The sequence below is a fragment of the Maniola hyperantus genome, chromosome 21, assembly GCF_902806685.2.
Source record: "Maniola hyperantus chromosome 21, iAphHyp1.2, whole genome shotgun sequence".
Lineage (NCBI taxonomy): Eukaryota > Metazoa > Arthropoda > Insecta > Lepidoptera > Nymphalidae > Maniola > Maniola hyperantus.
In genome coordinates, this window is record NC_048556.1 from 920,630 (window position 1) to 940,583 (window position 19,954).

The 19,954-nt window shown below is 38.8% G+C and overlaps 1 protein-coding gene across 1 annotated transcript in view; it reads left to right on the forward strand.

The window, feature by feature from the left end:
* The first annotated feature begins 3,222 nt into the window (after window positions 1-3,222).
* The window catches only part of NK7.1, an 80,978-nt gene continuing 64,246 nt past the window's right edge, over window positions 3,223-19,954 (forward strand). The window contains exons 1-2 of the mRNA XM_034980005.2: window positions 3,223-3,815; window positions 13,961-14,952. Of these exons, the coding sequence (XP_034835896.1) occupies window positions 14,103-14,952 (850 nt within the window). The 5' untranslated portion in view covers window positions 3,223-3,815; window positions 13,961-14,102. The remainder of the gene's footprint in view (window positions 3,816-13,960; window positions 14,953-19,954) is intronic.

The window sequence follows — 19,954 nt, forward strand, 5'->3', positions numbered from 1 at the left end:
TCAAAGCCCTATTTCACTCCTTTTGGGGTTGAATTTTCAAAAATCCTTTCTTAGCATCTACATGCCAAATTTCAGCCCGATCCGCCCAGTAGTTTGAGCTGTGCGTTGATAGATCAGTCAGTCAGTCGGTCAGTCATCTTTTCCTTTTATATATTTAGATCATGTTCATCTCACCACCGTGAGCCGAACGCTGCATCCTTCCGTCCGACACGCCGCACTGCAGTGGTGTGCGTGCGTGCGCGAGTGTGCGCGCTGTAATAGAGCGATGACGTGATTTCCTGAGCTGAGTTATTGCTACTGTACCGGCGCTAAATGCCTCGCTCGCTGTGACTTTGTAAGGACGTACAGACGGTACAATTACTGAGTTTATCACCCTACTCATGTACCTCCAGTGAGACTGTACGGTGCAGAGCTGGTTAGGGTGCCTAAGTTCACATACCTGGGTCATGTGGTTACAGCAGACATGAAAGATAATTGTGACATTGATAGGGAACGGAGGGCGTTGGCGGTTAGAGGGAATATGATAGCTCGCAGATTTGCTCGTTGCACAAAAGAAGTTAAGGTCACTTTGTTCAAGTCCTTTTGTCAGAGCTTCTACACGTGCAGTCTGTGGGTTGACTATACCCAAAAATCTATAAACGCCCTTCGAGTCCAGTATAATAACATCTTCAGAATAATGTTGGGACTGCCTCGGTACTGTAGCGCGTCCGGTATGTTTGCGGATAACTGTGTAGACGGCTTCTTCGCAATCATACGGAAAAGGATCGCCTCAATCAAAAGTAGGTTGGAGAGAAGTCCGAACATTATCCTGAAGGTGATAGCAGACAGACAGGACAGCGCTCTCAAGGCGCACTGGATGTCTGCATTAGTTAATAAGTATATTAATTATATTAACTAACATAGAATAAGTTTCTTACTAACATACATTATATTATAATATAGTTACTAACATAGATTAAGATGGTTACTAACATAATATTGTGGGCCTTTGATGTCTGTGAAATAAAGATTATTTATTTATTTATTTATTTAAATAAATTAATATGTAAATAAATACTCATTTATTTAAGACCATAGCGCAAACATAGTACACAGTACAAAACACAACAAAAACATACAGACTTTAAAAAAAACTAAAATAAACTTTTAAAAAAACTACTGACTATTATATTACTCAGATATGCCCCCCAATTGTGTAAGAAAAACGTATTATTCGTTCATTTAACGTAGATTGCACACGGCTGTAGGTACGGTTTTAGAAAGCACCTTCAGCAATCAGCCGTTTGTGGTGTCACTAGCATCGGGCGTGCTGTATATTTGGCGATTGAAAAATCGGTAACCGATAAATAAGTTTGACATTTTAGCAGATTCCAATATGAAAACTGTCAAAACGTCAAAAATCAGCAACCATTAAGCATATTGACAATTGAAAAATCGGCAAGAGATATATTTAAGCAAAGTACCTAGGTACTTAGTAAAAGTTAGATTGCATTTTCAAATTAGATAAGGCCACGGAATTGCTGATTTGTAAACAACACACCCGTGTATTGCTTATCAGAAACCAATTTTTATAATGTTGTACCATAAATGATACATTATCTAACTTAAGTGATTATTCAGACGGACCTCACCATAAAAGTACCATGGCTGCAAAAATCTCGTCAGGCTGATCATGTGTCACTAGTCTCGCTGAAGCTGTCTGAAGTTGCATTGTAACAGCAACTATTAAGCCTTTTATAAAAAAAACACGTAGTTAGCATGCGTCAAGATGTCAAGAGTCGCGATGTGGTCTGCTACTTGTGTGCGTGTGTCGCAAGTGGTTGTGTTGATTACAACGATGCAATTACGCAATGTCGTAGGTATTGACCAAAAGTTCGTGTAAGCTGCTGAACATGGCTTCAAGTTGTGATACGTGTAAATGGACTGCTTCATTGTTCTAGTGACTAGCTTAGGGATGATTTATGCGAGACCATGCCGGGCCCAAGCCATGCCACGTCTGAGGCACGGCCGATGCGCAGACGATCCACAGATTGCAAGTTTGTATGAAGAAACGGATGAGGCTCGGAAGACTCGGACATGGCATGGTCTTGTGATCTCATACATTTTCCGATCTGTGTGTCTCGGACGTGGCACGGCTCCTCGCCGGCATGGTCTAGCACAAATCATGAGGTCCCAGGTTTGAGTCGAGCCAGAGTTTTGTCACAGAATTCTAACAGCCCTGAGATATAAAGTTGACGATGTTACGTCCCCATTCGTCCAGTACCTGATGTATTTCCGGTCGCATCGAATTTGACGTCCCATCAGACTATGAGAGTGGTGGAACAGACAGTGTATCTATGTTTGGATTTGCCCATAGATTAACGAACTATGTTTGGACACACACTTGAGATTGGCGTGGCTGTGATCAGGAGTATATTATTACGTGTGAATGGAACTACGTGATTTCATACAATTTTGTGCCTGGTGTTATTTTTGTCGCTGTAGTGTGGTTGTGGCGCGTATGAGACGACACTAAAACTGATATCAATTGAACGATTTCTAATTACTTATATCTTTCGTGGATTGGTATGGTATTGAGGTACTTGTCCAATGTTGATATCAATTTGGTGTTTCGATCATTTGGATAAGATATATTAATTTGATAAATATGTAACTTTAAAACATTATGTTTAATGACGACTTCAATTACTAAAATACAGAAAAATTTCGCTGACTCAACTATTGGCACATTAGCAAACAACCATATTAATGAAAGTTTCTATAAGGTAGAGTATAAAAACTGTACAATGTTTTTACGTATAACTTAATACCAATATCTTACTAAGCTCAGTAATTAATACTGATACGCTTTTTATTAATACCTAGGCTAGAAAAATTTACATAATGCTAATTATGTGAGAATTTAGTTCAAATAATCTAATCTTCAAATAATTTAATATCCGTCTATAATAATATTATACAAACCGTTACTTACAGTAATTCATTTGTCTATATCTGACTGTTAGTCTGCTAGCTTTTCACGGCCCATCCTTTTGATATTTAGTACAGAGATAGCATGCATCTCGGGGACGGACATACTATGCTATTCTTATCACGAAAAATCAAACAATTCCTACGGGATTTTCAAAGAATCTCAAGACACGTTTGTAGATAAAATATAGAAAACTTATTATTTGGTTATACTTGAAGAATAGTTAGTGTAGTTTGGCATTTTAAACCTTTGTATAAATTGTCAAACTACAATAATTAAAGTCCTACTTTTGAGATTCAATACATTATCTTGAAAGAAATTAGACAAATAACTGTTTCATGACAATTTAGTCAATGTGTTCGATTGTAATTGATTTAAGTCCTAGTTAATTTTGTTGGAATGATAATTATGATGTATTTTCGTAATAGCTATCTTTTTATGTTACTTTAATCTTTATTATATTGAACGTCGCGTCGTGCAAAGGTTACGTCAGCCGCCGCAACGAGGGGTGGAGAAGGCAACAACTCATAAAATTAAGCGATTTGGATGTGAGTTAGTCTAACTGTGAGGATCGTCGCGTTAACAGCTCTGCCGCTCATACAAGCGGGCTCACCCACACGCTTACACCCGCTCATTCGCTCGAGCGTCGTATTTTCGCTCGCGGGCGGTTCCGTGAACGTCCATTGTTCCCGCCACAATGCGTTGACATTACGAGTACGTTCGGAAACGATTAATTGACGCGATATTACCGCTGATTGTTTTTAAACGTTCCTTAATCTGTGACCTTTTTAAATTGGGTTCTTTTTAGTGAATTGTGATTGGATACGGATATATAACCGGTCAGGTGAGCTATTAATTCATTAGATTTAGTTTTTTATAGAGCATTGGTATTGGGATATTACATTAAAGCATTTTTTTAAATTAGCTGCATACACTTTCTTAATTTATATTTAGTTTATAAAAATAATAATCTACTTATTTACAAATAATTATGTTTATTATTTGGTACGTAGGTAGGTATATTTACATAGGTACTTAATTATTTTTATCTCAATGGCGAATAAAATAATCAGAATTCGGAAAGAGATAATATTGGTCAAATACAGACGTTATCGGGTAATCAAATTGATTGATTTGTTGTTAATTAAATAAAATTAGGAATTATAAAAGATTAAACTAAGGTAAACAAGTAAGTATTTTTATTTATTAAAAAGATGTTCTAGGTGATCTAGGTACCTTTGTATATACATTATATACAATTAAAGGAAATAGGGTAGGTACCTAATCCCCTTTTGTAAATAATTATCTCATGTTCTGTCAGATTTTCGCGGAAGAATTAACTTTTATCTGATGTTTACCAGTTTACCTACCTATATCATAGTAGGTAGGTATAGTTAATAAGCAGTCTTTATATTTACTACTCTTACTTTACATTCTTTAAACACTTTTAATGCAATTTTAAGGCAAAGCGTGTTAATAATAGCAATAATAATATACACTTTTATTCTCTAGTGCGGATAAAGTGAGAGCGGCAAAAGCTTTGGACGCTCTTTTCTATAAAAAATCTAATAATATAAATGCAAAAGTGTGTCTGTCTGTCTGCCTGTCTGCTAGTTTGATTTTACCGACATTTGGTATGAATCAGATATTGATGTCGAAACCACCTAGGTACCTACCTATAGATAAATGCAGAAATAGCACTCTTTGGTTTTAGGGGATTGTCTCCATTCCAAACAGCCAAATCCCTTCAGCAGTTTTACTGTGAAAGAGTAACAAACATACACACATACAAACTGTCGCCTTTATACCTACTCAAACTAGCTTATGCCTGCGACTTCGTCCGTGTGGACTACACAAATTTAAAACCCACTTAGGGGTTGAATTTTCAAAAATCCTTTCTTAGCGGATGTCTAGGACATAATAGCTATCTGCAGATTCGTTCAGTAGTTTGAGCTTTGCGTTGATAGATATCAGTCAGTCAGCTTTTCCATTTATAATACTTACTTAAATAAAATTATCTTATACTTATAGCTAGATCGCAATATAAAATGTGGACAGATAGGTATCTGCAGTGGCGTGCACAGGGTTTGAAGCCAGGGTAGGCATTAGTTAGGTAGGAACCTGTTTACTGGCAGGTCATAATGTAAAATTTGCCATGAGCTACTACAACTGGGGTAAGCAGTGCATTTATGCCTCTATGACCTGCACGCCACTAGGTATCTGATTGATAGAAAGTTGCGAAAGCCTACAAAACGTTTTTTTTTTTTTTTTTTTTTTTCCTTATTGTTGAGTGCCAATTAGCTACTCAATTATATTACGATCTAGCCTAATGTATGACTAATAAGTAATTTTATTTTAACCTAAACTTATAAATTATCTTATATACTAAGAAATTGTCCACTGACGCATCTTAGTCTTTCTTGATTTGAGATATGACACTTTGTTCACGTGTTCTTTCAGCACTTACACTATGTACACTATCACTAATCACTATACACTAACTCAAAATTTATGCCTCTATGACCTGCACGCCACTAGGTATCTGATTGATAGAAAGTTGCGAAAGCCTACAAAACGTGTAGGTTAAATTTTATGATATTGATGTAACTGAATACCGTCGCTTCTCGGCTCTATCGACTGAGCATAAACTTACTTTTTTTAAAAATAGAGATAGCGATCAAACGAGCAGGCGGGTCACCTGATGTTAAGTGATTACCGCCGCCCATGAACATTTGCAGCACCAGAGGAACCGCCGATGCGTTGCCGGCCTTTTAGGAATCTGTATACTATTATCGTCTGAGGCAAATATTAGAATCTCATTTCTAATCCGAACCGCTAAGATTTGGGAAACGCTTCCAGCATCAATTTTCCTCTCCAATTATAATATGGATACCTTCGAGACAAGAGTGAATAGGCATCTTCTAGCCTAGGCAAGCGCGCTCCATCTTGGGCTGCATCATCACTTGCCAACAGGTCTGATTGCAGCCAAGCGCTAGTCTGTAAATTAAAAAAAACCGGCCAAGTGCGAATCAGTCTCGCGCACTGAGGGTTCCGTACTACAGTCGTATTTTATCGACATTTTGCACGATAAATCAAAAACTACTTGCTAGAACCAATTATCGATGGAAGTTTGCATGGTAATGTACATCATTTATATTTTTTTAGTTTTATCATTCTTTTATTTTAGAAGTTACAGGGGGGGGGGAACACATTTTACCACTTTGGAAGTGTCTCTCGCGCAAACTATTCAGTTTAAAAAAAAAATATATTAGAAACCTCAATATTATTTTTGAAGACCTATCCATAGATACCCCACATGTAAGGCTTTGATGAAATTTTTTTTTTTTAGTTTCAGTTCTAAGAAAGGGGAACCCCCAAAATTTACCTATTGTTTTTTTTTATATTTATGTGTGAAAATCTTAATGCGTTTCACAGAATACATCTACTTACCAAGTTTCAACAGTAAAGCTCTTATAGTTTCGGAAAAAAGTGGCTGTGACATACGGACGGACAGACAGACAACAAAGTGATCCTATAAGGGTTCATTTTTCCTTTTGAGGTACGGAACCCTAAAAAAAGTGAATCTATGTACGCGACAAGTAGAGATGGTAGGGAACGCCCCGCTCACCGCAAGGCCCCCGCGCTAACCCGGTGCGGGCGAGCGCGGGGGACGTGCGGGGCGGGGCGTCCCCCCGCCTCATAAGTTAATCATGATCATGAATTGCTTTCGTAAATTAAAGCAATGATCGTGTTATTAAAACATGGCGACCTAATTGAATTACGAGTTACGAGACGAAATTATGACGTCAATTGAAGTGCGTCGTCAGCTAAATGTAAAATACATGCCTATTGGACTAAGAGCCAGCGCGTGCCGGTCCTTCGTTATTTTATAAAAGCTGAAAGTTTCTCTGCGTATTGTCCCCAACACAGGGAGGAACGATCAGTATGCATGACGTGATTTCTAATACTGTTCCGAGGAAAATATAAAAAAACTAGCTTATTCCCGCGACTTCGTCCGCGTGGACTACACAAATTTCAAACCCCTATTTCACCCCCTTAGGGGTTGAATTTTGGAAAATCCTTTCTTAGCCGATGTACCTACGTCATAATAGCTATCTGCGTCCCAAATTTCAGCCCAATCCAGTAGTTTGAGCTGTGCGTTGATAGATCAATCAGTCAGTCAGTCAATCACCTTTTCCTTTTATATATTATTTAGATAGATTAGACTTTATACTTGGACGTAAGATTTTGTACGCCTTTGTTACCTGTTATCTCTCAAAGCCACTAGGATCCAAACTTCATAGTCGCTGATCGTTCCTCCCTGTGTTAGTGACAGTTAATCAGAGAAACTTTCAGCTTTTATAAAACAACGAAGGTCTGGCACGCGCTGGCTCTCTCTCTATATACTGTAGGGCAGGTAAAACGCAAACAAAACACTTTTAAAGAGGTCTCATTAACATTAATAGTGGCGCTGAAAAGCCGTGATAGCTCAGTGGTTAAAAGGTCGGCCTTCCAATCCAGGTTCCGGGGGTTCACTTTTCGGTGCTATGTGCGTTTTAAGTAATTAAATATCACTTGCTATAAGAGAAAGGAAAACACCATGAGCAAACTTGCATGTCTGAGAGTTCTCTATAATGTTCTCGGCGGTGTGTGATGTCTGCCAATCCGCACATAGCCAGCGTGGTAGAATATAGTCTTTCTAGTCTCCTTTTCATGCTGATAGGCAACCCGTACTCATTGGTAGTTAACATTAACTCCCTTTTTCTTGCGACTTTTTCGCGTGGATTTAAAGATCCTGTGGGTTTTTAGGGTTCCGTACCTCAAAAGGAAAAACGGAACCCTTATTGGATCACTTTGTTGTCTGTCTGTCTGTCTGTCGGTCTGTCAAGAAACCTACAGGGTACTTCCCGTTGACCTAGAATCATGAAATTTGGCAGCTAGGTAGGTCTTATAGCAGACATTCGGGGAAAAATGAAAACTGAAACCATGAATTTGTGGTTACATCACACAAAAAAAATTAAATTGTGGTCATGAACAAATATTGCTATTTTCAACTTTCAAAGTAAGATTATTATACCAAGTGGGGTATCTATCATATGAAAGGGCTGTACTTGTACATTCTAAAACATATTTTTATTTATTTTTAGGCATAATATCATATCATAAAATTTGATTTATCGTGCAAAATGTCGAAAAAATACGACTGTAGTACAGAACCCTCAGTGGGCGAGCCTGACTCGCACTTGGCCGGTTTTTTTTCTTAGTGGCGTCTGGCGTCTACGTGAGGTGACGCAAATTAGTACTTAGTTAATTGTTATGCCGTGTAAATAATTTCGGTAATAGTGATTATTAGGCAAAATTTTATTAAAATATCTAGTTGCAATAAAAATAGCAAAATCTTAAGTTTTAAGACTAGAGTTTGAGCTGTACGTTGTCACTAATTGTCAGTCAGTCAGTCAGTTGCATAATAACTGTCCCATTTTCTAAATACCTTTACAAAATACGAAGTAGGTAATTAAAAGTTAATATTTTGCGTATATTGACATGGCATGTTTTTTAAAATATATTTTATTGGTAAAAGATAAGTGAAATGTTTAAAATAATAATAATTAATCAAAATTGTTAATCTTATCAAAACATTTTGTAATTAAAGATTACATAAAACGATTAATTCCGTATTGTTAACTAGTCTATGAAAATGATTAGGGTAAAAGGGGTTATAATTTACTAGCTAATGCCCGCGACTTCGTCTGCGTGGACTAGGTACACAAATTTCAAACCCCTATTTCACCTCTTGAGGAGTTGAATTTTCAAAAATACTTTCTTAGCGAATGCCTTCGTTATAATAGCTATCTGCATACCTTTTTATGTAAATTTTTGATGTAATAGTTGGTTAATAAAAATCCATTAATTTCTTATGTTTTTTAATGTAATTAAAAGTACCTAACGTAACCTCGTAGTCACATTATCAGTCTTCTCTTTATCATTTGGTAACGGGACTGCAGCCAAGGTCACCAAGGTATAGACAAATGGCGCCAAATTTAAACAAAAACTGAATTTTCGCATTCGCGAATGTTGGCAGTAGATATTCGCATTCGCATCCGCGAATGAGTGTTTTTTTTAGATTTAAGTTTATTAATAGTTTATTTGTTTCCATCTTCAAGTAATTATTAAATATTAACAAATTGTTATAATCAAGAACATAACTAATCATATTTTGTTGGTTCGCTCTCAGATCTCCGGCCAGACATCCTGTCGGTTGTCCCCGAACCAAATTAAATGTTAAATAATAAAAATCAAAGAGGAATATTAATAAAAAATTTATTAATCCAGGAAATGTAACTATTAAACCTAAGCTTTGAAAATGTCATGAAACCAACGCGTTTTGGATTCGCTACTCTTGACTTCCGTCGTCGTCTATTAAAATTATTATCACATCAAATCTAATTTGCTTCTCATTTTATAATAGGAGGACTTTATGTGAAGGGGATAAGGTATGTTTTGGTGCTTGTTTCGGTTTGTGGGTGGCATTTTGAGCTTGGTCGGTAATATCAAAGGGCCCACACACGTCGTGTACGGATTTCCGCAACATTGTACAACGTACGGGCAGTATCGATTAATATTATAATCTATAGGTATCGATAGATATAGGGTTCCTATTACCTACCTATTACCTATAGGTACGGATTGTTTAGCGATGCTATTATGTAAACTCCACACCTCTCTCTCTCATCAAACAAATCTCTTTTCCAAGATAGAGCTTTTTTCATAAAATTACTTAAAAGATAAGGAGTTTACGTAATGCACTCCAGTCTCCAAGCAACCGAAATAAAGTTTTGAATTCCTACCTACCTAGGTATTAACCAAACTCAATGACATTTTGTAGATACGTTCTAGGATCTAATAAATGTGTTGGTGGTTACCTGGATTTTCGTGAAAATATTTAGTTTGAAGGACTCAAGGGTTTACATAGGTAGGTTCAAAATATTTAAACCCGTGTAATTTAATTTTTTTTTACGGAAATATGGCAAACCACATACACAGATATTATTAGTTACTAGCTAATGCCCGCGACTGTCCGCGTTTCTAAAAACAAGTGGGAACTCTTTGATTTTCGCGTATAAAAAGTAACCCATGTCACCAGTGGCGTGCACAGGATTTCAAGCCAGGGTATGCATTTAGGTATGAACTTGTTTTACGGCAGGTTATAATGAAAAAGTAAGCATTGATTTTTTACAATGAGGGTAAGCAGTGCGTTTATTCTTCTATGAGCTGCACGCCACTGCATGTCACTCTCCAAGTCCTTATGTCTATAACCATGCAAAAATCATGCCGATTCGTTTTGCTCCTATGCGGCGTGATTGAAGGACAACAAACCAACAAATCAACCTGCGGAAAAGGATAAGATTGGAGATTGTGTACAAAAGAATTGGCCACAGTGTGTCAGCTATAAAAAAATTGTAGAGTACGTGCCTACCATCTACCTACAATAGAAGTAGATCTGAACTGTGGATGTCATTCTGTCCGGTGTAATATCCGAGTAGGTATTCCAATATTGTGTCGAATGTATCGCTCGTCGTGTGCGGATTGTGATGCGATGCCTCACAGCCCGCTTTGTTTCAATTAAGCTGCACTAGGGCTGCCATACGTGGAAGAAAACGGGATTAAAAAACCTAATTCCACGCGGACGAAGTCGCGGGCATCAGGTAGTTTTAAATTCATATGTCATTTCTCGTTTAAAGAGCTGCAGGGCGATTGTCTAAAACCTGCATCAATCATTATTACAATCTCAATTGTTCTGATTGGCTGAATTTGTGCGATTCTTGTTGCAACAATGCATTGTGGCCAATAGTGAGCGAGCATTAACCAATCAGAGATGATTGCGATTGATGCGTTTAAACTACCGTGAGTGATTTCCATTATAAATACTATCTGTCCCGGCTTACTCACGTGTGTAGTCGACGTTAGCCCGACTAGTTTCGAACCCATCCGGGGTCCTTTTTCAAGGGAGTCTGTCCGCGCACGCGCCGCGGTTTTGACTGCGGGACGCACGTGCGATCGTGAGATGATTGCGATCGTGACATTGTAGCTGTCAAACAACCGCGGTAGGGCCACAGCATCGTAATATGGGCCTTTGAAAGTAGTTTCGATAGCTGCAAAGTGTCGCTACTAGATGGCATTAACAGTCGCTTCAGTACTTACTGAGTGAACATACATATCACAAATTTCGTCACTGGCAGCAAGCGAGCCGGAGCTTAGTGGTCAGAGAGACGCGGGTTCGATTCCTACCGGTCCGCAATTTTCTAACAAATCATCGAGGCAACCGTCTAATGTTACCTACATTTGACGCTTAGGCTTTGAAACGACTAGGTTTCTTTGGTTGCACGTCACCCATAGCCTATTATTTGACAGATCGATAAGTCAGGATCAAACCGAGAGTTTTCTCAATTCAGTTCACTGCTATGGACCTCATAAGAACCCTCAGAGTCACTCAGAGAGCGATGGAGAGGACTATGCTTGGAGTTAGGAAAGGTGTGTTAAGTCTGGCATTCCGCATTGCCGGACTAAAGCCTAAACTCTCCTGTGAGGGGACCCGTGTTTAGTAGTGGGCCGGTGATGGGTTGATTATGATGATCAGAGCTCTCAACTTCCTGACAGAAAATAAATTAATTTAAAAACCAACGTGCCAGTGCAGCGTGCCAACCCTATGCCACCAATAAAAATCAATCAGCACTCAGTTATGATATTGTACATGTTTGTGTGCGTGCGATGAGCGTACAAGTCTAACAGGGTTGGCAATATTGTGATTATCATCATCAGCCTGTCGATGTCCACTGTTGGACATAGGCCTTCCCTAAAGAGCGCCACTACACCTGGTCCTCAGCCTTCCTCATCCAGCCACTTCCCGCCAGTCTCTTTATATCGTCGGTCCATCGTGCTGGAGGGCATCCCACACTACGCTTGCTTAAACGCAGTCTCCACTCAAGTACTTTTCAGTGACCTTGGTTCTCCTGCGGATCTCCTCAATATTGTTTTAAACCATGCCATTTAAGTTTTTTCTCAATCTAATTTATAGGTAAAATTTCTTTTGCGGCTACGATATCGGTACATAAATTTAATAGCCAAATAACTTATCAGAAATAATAAAAAACACTCAAGCTATATTTTTCGAAAATTGCCTAAAATCATAACCATTTTAAATAGCAATTACAAACAGATAGGCCCATACTCTACTCTTTGATTGTGAATTGTTGAATTTGTATAATCATTACCAAGCTTTCTTATCCTTTAAATAATAAGATTTTTTAAATACGTTTATGTTTCATGATTTTATGCTTATTTCGTGGTTTAACGACATATTTTAATGTAGATAACGGGTACATACCACGATTATTTTAACGTTTTTATTTGTCGCTATTTCAACCCAATTGCACGGGTCGTGCTCACGACGGGACTGCGGTGCTGCAAGAGATGAGATTCGAGCTGTCAAGGGTAATAGCGAACTACCCTTTTTCTTGTTCTTTTCGCTAGAACTTTACGAGCTGTCCGGCAAAATACACTCACTACCCGTAGTACAAGATTTTACGTCTCACCAAACCAAACCAAATTCGAGAGTCGAAATACTTCCGTGTTACAGTAAAATGGACCTAAACAGCCTTGAATTGAAGTCAAATATTCAATGCCACTGATTTTAATTTCGCAATGTTTCCGCTTGGAGCGCTGGCTGTAGAAGTGTAGACAAACTTGAGCTTGAAAACAAGGCATTTAAGATCCAGTTTACTGTAACGCGGAAGTATTTCGACTCTCGAATTTGGTTTGGTTTGGTGAGACGTAAAATCTTGTACTACGGGTACAGAACGTCACTATTAACTTTCGATGTCTCTCGCAGCACCGCAGTCCCGTCGTGACCACGACCCGTGCAATTGGGTTGAAATATTGACAAATAAAAACGCCAAATTAATCGTGGCATGTACCCGTTATCTACATTAAAATTTATGTTTTATGGTTTTCACGTTTAATGATTTCCCGAAATTTACGTCAGAATGAATTTATTATTTTGTTGTGGCAACCCTAATATACAGTGTACAGGGTCGATTGGGGGTGATCCAGGGACAATTCGAGGGGTGAATATTACGTGAGCAATGAACGGATAGATAGGGCACGTCGGTGGAGGAAATAGGGATTAGGGGAGAGATACTTTCATATCGACGACTCTATTACAGGCAAGAATCGCCACATTTCAGCTTTTGTTGTGGTTATCGCGAATTAATTTTCCAATCTGTCTCTAGCCAGTACCCATTATAAGTGCAAAAGTGTGTTTGTTTGTTCTTTAATCACGATGCAATGGATCAATGTGATTTTTTTCATGGGTAAATACTATAGTTAAAGACCGGGAGTGACATAGGCTACTTTTTATCCCGGAAAATCAGATCGACACGGGCCAAGTCGCGGGCAGTCAGCAGGCAGTTCTGAATAACAAAATTCTCAAAGAGTGATTGACTTAATGAACGTGTCGTATAAAGGTCTTTGCACATTACTCGTCACTTGATGCCGACTCGACTCACAGTCATGGAAATGTGTGCTTTATATCGTGATTCTTATTTCTCACAGGGAATTTGCAACATGTGCACGACGCGTAGTGCCTACTCTTATCCACATAGAAAGTTTAGTCAGAGTGGAGTCAGAGTAGAGTCTGTGTAATATGCGAAGACCTTAAACCACTAAGCCTAAAAACTCGTAGGTTCTCTCTGTAAGATAGACGATTTTGAAAATTCCACCTACCCACTGATTTTCTCCTCCCGAGCAAAGCTGGAGGGGGTTCGCTAGTGAAGTATACAAGTCTTACAACTAACACACCGCAATCAATATAATACACAAATAGGTCACAATAAAACGCCAAACACATGCACCAAACCGAAATAGCCAACACAGCCCTGCCCAATAACAGCTTACTCACTCAATTACACTCAAATCGTGCGTTTGTTGCAGGAAGCGGCCAAAACACGAGACTTCAAAGCGTCCTCCGACATCAAACGACGAACTAGTCAACCCCGAGTGGCTATTAAACGTTAATTCAATCATAAAAACAAACATGAGATATTTTAGTACGATTCGCGGTTAAAAGATACACATGAACGCAGACCAAGGCAACCAAGAACCGATAAATACTAAAGAAGACACTGGAGACATGCAAACTGTAGTGTCAAGTTACATGACTCCTAACTTAATTACGCAAGCGGACAGACTAATCGACTCTCATAGTTATTCTACTGATACGTATACGGAATACTATGGTGAAGACATAGATAGGTTTTCTCATGAAGGTAGAGATGATGTAGAAGAAAGAGATGAGAATATTAATGTCGATGAGGATGATAAAGAAGAAGAACTCGTTATTGCTGATGATGTCACAGATGATACAAATCTCGATATTGATAGAAGTTTTGAAGAAACTTCCGTAACCCAAGATAATTATAATGTAAATAGAAATCAGTTAGATAGAGGTGTAGAAGAAAGTATTGTACAAGCACAAAATAATGGTATTTCAAATAGCGATAGAAGTGAAGAAAGTGGTGAGCCGTCATGGCATCCACATGTCTACGGAAAACCTCCGAAAAAGCCTACACCACACACAATAGAGTACATACTAGGATTATCAAAATCAACAGTAAAAGAACAAAAGCGGTCGACAGTGAGTCAATTAATGAACGTGAAAAGAAACTTCGATACCAAAAAGACGTTTACATATCAGGAAAAGGGTACGCAAGTGCCAAACTTGGTAGAGAGGAAGGTATGTCTAAGTGTTCATAAAAACAAACTGCAGGAACAATTGTTGCAACGTGGTGTGAGAACTAGTGATAGTGATTATGACAAAGTGTTCGGGTTTAAGACTGACGACCAGCCGCTGAACCTGTCTGTGCCAAAGTCCAAAGACTCGACTGCCTGGAGTCCAAGTGTGGATGAAGACAAGTTTAATAAAGGTACGTAAATTAGTTTTAGAAAATTTAGAGAAACTGAATTATAAAATTTCTTATTAGAGTTTAGATACGAAGGTTCTATTTATTTAAAACAGGTTACGAAATTCTCGAAATTATCAAGATAAATTATTCTCAATAATTCTCTATTGCCGAATACTTATGAAACAGATATACATAGTATATATGTATAAAACTAGCAATCATAGTTATCAACATTTATTTAAATGAGAGTAGTTTTTTTATACTTTTAAATAAAATAAAAAATATCCTAATTAATTCCTAAGTAAATTGAATACTCAAGTTATTATACGACCATTCCAAAGTATTGGACATCGTTAGTGTTCAATCGATGACCTATGAAGTGCTTATAGCTCTGTTATAGCTTTATTCGCCTCCAGTTAATCGCTTCAAACGGTTCAGTTAATAAGCATTGCGATTTACATCAAAGCGAATGCGTTAAGGGATTACTGATATTTATAAACAACATAATATTATGGTAATTACGTATGTATTAGAATGTAAGCTGTGATAGCTTAGTGGTTAGGACGTCCACCTTCGTTTCGGGAGGTCGGGGATTCGACAATTAAAATATATCTTGCTCTTGCCACTTGCTTTAACGGTCAAGAAAAACATCGTGAGGAAACTTGCATGTCTGAGATTTTTCCATGATATACATAATACAATGAACTAAAAGCCTAATTTGCTATAATCCGCTGAATCACATAAAATCTGTATGGTGCAACATGCAGCATGCGATATGCACCGCCCGCCCTCCCACTGCTAAACATGCAGGAAAAACCAGCTACCAGGCAAGCAATACGCACTACCACCCACTCAGCACCACACAAATCCTAAAGCACACTCGACGCACGTTTCGCCCCGACACCGGAGGTGACCAGAGCATGCCTGGTAGCTGGTTTTTCCTGCATGTTTAGCAGTGGGAGGGCGGGCGGTGCATGTCGCATGTTGCACCATACAGATTTTATCTGTTTCAGCGGATTCTAGCAAATTAAGCTTTTATTTCATTGTACATGGCTTTCCGCAAAGTAACGCCTGCTTCTATAATCTATACACACACACACACACACAGAAATCACACACGTACACACACTCACTCTTATCTATAATTTTAGTATAACATTAGGTATAGTATTAGGTGAGGTATAATATTAGGTTAGTTTTTAGGAAACTTGTAACTGCCTTTTTGCAACACAGGTTTTTTCCTAGTGCAGAGGGTAGGAAACTCGTTCTCTTACCTATAATTTTAGTATAATATTAGATATAATATATTAAGTCCTTAGTTTAAAAAAAACTTGTAACTGCCTTCTGCAATACAGGGTTTTCCTAGTGCAGAGGGTAGGAAACTTGTTTCTTGTGTCTAAATTCTAAATTCTAAATTCAAAATAAATTATTCTTATTCTTATTCTTATTCTTATACAACAGTTTTCCATAGTGTTCTGAAAGGTCTGTGAAATCTGCCTATCCGCACATGGCAAGCATGGCGATCTATGGGCAAAATCCTTCTCCTTCTGAGAGGAGACCCGTGCACACTGCACGGGTCTATTTAACCGACTTCAAAAAAGGAGTGTTCAATTCGTCGGGATCTTTTTTTTATGTAAGTAATCAAGAGTGAATAGGTATCTTCTAGGCTGGCGCGCTTTATCTTAGGCTGCATCATAATTTGCTAGCAGATCAGATTACAGCCAAGCTCTAGTCTTGTCGATTCGGGGGATCTGTACGGAACCCTATAAAAAGTTAACAGTATGCTTCAAAGTTCAAACAATTACACCCCATGGGCTTAAACGTCGATATAATCATCAAAAAATCCCACACACGCAGACAAATAAACAATCATTCCACGAACCTTGCGGTTGGGAGGTCACCATTGGACCAACTCAATCCATAATCACACATCTCCAAAACACTTTCAATGTAAAATGTAACCTTTGTACTTAATTAGAGAGCTCATTTTTGTAGAGTAATGGTATAGATTTATGTTCGCGGGTTTCAAAGCAGATGGGCTATAAAGCGGAGGAGTTGTAAATCACAGTCAATTAGTCGAAAGAACTATAGATGTGGTGCTCATGTATTTTTGGCGGTGTAATGATATTAATATACATTGGATGCATGGGGACTAGGGATGTCAGGGTGGCTTTATCGAAGTCGAAGTCGGGACAAAAAAGGACCCAGTTATGTCAAAATGTACCAAGCCACATCCCATTTCCAGAAAATGACGTTTAACTTGTGGCTACTCGTGGTTCAACTAAACAATTATTATCAGACTAATATTAATAATGGGGCCGATTCTCTTGTACACAATCTCTAAACTAAACTAAATTAACAGGTCTAAATCTAGTGCTATCCTTTTCCGCAAGCAACATTATGAAAGGCATAGCAATATATTTAGACTTGCCATTTTAGTTTAGTTCAGAGATTGTGTACTACGGAATTAGCCACATTGTCATATTAAAGGCGAAAGTTCGTATGTTTGTTACTCGTTGACGCAAAAACTACTATTATAGACTAAACACATAGGCTACTTTTTATCCCGGAAAATAAATAAAAAATCGTGGACGAAATCACGGGATCATCTAATTACTTATTAATCCATACTAATATTATAAATGCGAAAGTGTGTCTGTCTGTCTGTCTGTCTGCTAGCCTTTCACGGCCTATCCGTTTAACCGATTTTGATGACATTTGGTACAGCCATAGATTGCATCCCGGGGAAGGACATAGGCTACTTTTTATCCCGGAAAATCAAAGAGTTCCCACGTGATTTTTAAAAACCTAAATCCACGCGGACGAAGTCGCGGGCATCATCTAGTATTAAAATAAAAAGATTCCAAAAATAAAAGATTTCTTTTCACAGCCCATTCATTTAAATAAAAAAAGTATGGCTGATTTCAGCCAGTAGTTTTCTGTCATAGTCCAATGCTGGGTACATCATTAGTAGCTGGCACGTGGTTTGTTTGTAGAGAATTGTTTATGCTTTGTAATTAGTTTTATTGATTGGCCGTTTAAAGGCCCGCCGTTATATCATCGGGCTTCAAACAATTGTGACTGTAAAATGTTTTACTGTTGTTCCCGGTTATCTTTTATTGTGATTTCCAGCTGGTGTTATTGTGGTAGCTTAAAAAGCTGTGCACGCATCTCTAACTTTTCGGAGTTATGTGTAATACGGTATTTGACGACTAGTCAAATCAGTAACTTTTTATCAAACGTCAAAACGCGCGCTTAGTATGCGAGATTCTATGAAATACCGGTGTGTGACGTCACAACCATTTGACGTGCCTTTTTTATTTTAATCGATAATTTGAAATGGTTATTACACTTAAAACCAACAAAGGACGTGGATTTTACGTATTTTGGAAGACCCTCTATTTAATAATTACTGAGAAATAATTTATATTTGATGTACCTAGTCAAATACCCAATTAAATATCAAGTGCTTTAACGGTGAAGGAAAACATGGTGAGGAAACCTGCATGCCTGAGAGTTCCCCATAATGTTCTCAAAGGTGTGTGAAGTCTACCAATCCGCACATGGCCAGCGTGGTAGACTATGGCCAAACCCTTCTCACTCTGAGAGGAGACCCGTGCTCTGTAGTGAGCCGGCGATGGGTTGATCATGATGATGATGATTACTGTGGTTCTTTATGTTTGATAGCGATGTCGCATACAGCCGTTCTGTTGCTATCGCCATGACTCATCGTCACCGACTAAGGTTGCTTTTCCACCAGAGATGTGCAGCTGCGTAACGAAGGGAAGGGATGCCCGCGAGTTCGCGATGCACGTGAACCCCTATTTTCCTCCCTAGGGTTGAATTTTCAAAAATCCTTTCTTAGCGGATGTCTACGTCATAATAGCTTTCAGTACCCGTAGTACAAGATTTTACGTCTCACCAAACCAAACCAAATTCGAGAGTCGAAATACTTCCGCGTTACAGTAAAATGGACCTAAACAGCCTTGAATTGAAGTCAAATATTCAATGTCACTGGTTTTAATTTCGCAATGTTTCCGCTTAGAGCGCTGGCTGTAGAAGTGTAGACAAACTTGAGCTTTAAAACAAGGCATTTAAGATCCAGTTTATTGTAACGCGGAAGTATTTCGAATTTGGTTTGGTTTGGTGAGACGTAAAATCTTGTACTACGGGTACTGCATGCCAATTTTCACGACGTTTCAATTTTTTCAATTTCACGATGACCCTTCAAAATAGGGACCTAACCTAACTACCTATGTAGTAGGCCAATTCGGTGCGCACTTGCCGCACTATTGCCTTGTCTAGACTAGACGGCTTCGTCGAACCTCTATATATCATATCCTTACTCTGTCTTTTTGTCATGGTAATCCTACCAATTACATAGGCATCTTCTAGGTAAACGCGTCCCATCTTAGGCCACATCATCACTTTTCATCAGGTGTGATTGTGGTCAAGCGTTTGCCCATAATGAATAAAAAAAACATCTTCTATCTAAATTCTAAACTGCTGGACACATGGATCCGAGACATGGTCGCTAACTATGGGCCTCATAAGAAAGCTCAGAGTCACTCAGCGGGAGATAAAGAGAGAGCTATGTGCGGAGTTTCTCTACGTGATCAAATCAGAAATGAGGAGATCCGTAGCAGAACTAGAGTAACCGACATAGCTCAACGGGTTGCGAAGCTGAAGTGGCAATGGGCAGGGCACATAGTTCGTACAACCAATAGACGTTGGGGTCCCAAGGTGCTGGAATGGCGACCTCGCACCGGAAGACGCAGCGTTAGAAGACCCCCCACTAGGTGGACGGACGACATCAGACGAGTCGCAGGGAGCCGCTGGATCCAAGCGGCGCAAGACCGTGGCGTGTGGAAGTCCCTACAAGAGACCTATGTCCAGCAGTGGACGTCTATTGGTTGATGATGATGATGATGATGATGGACACATGTCTCTTTTCGGTCACCCTAAGGTCTCATAGCGTAAGAGTATAACGTCACCGTCAGCCTCGTATTCTGGGTTCCAGGGT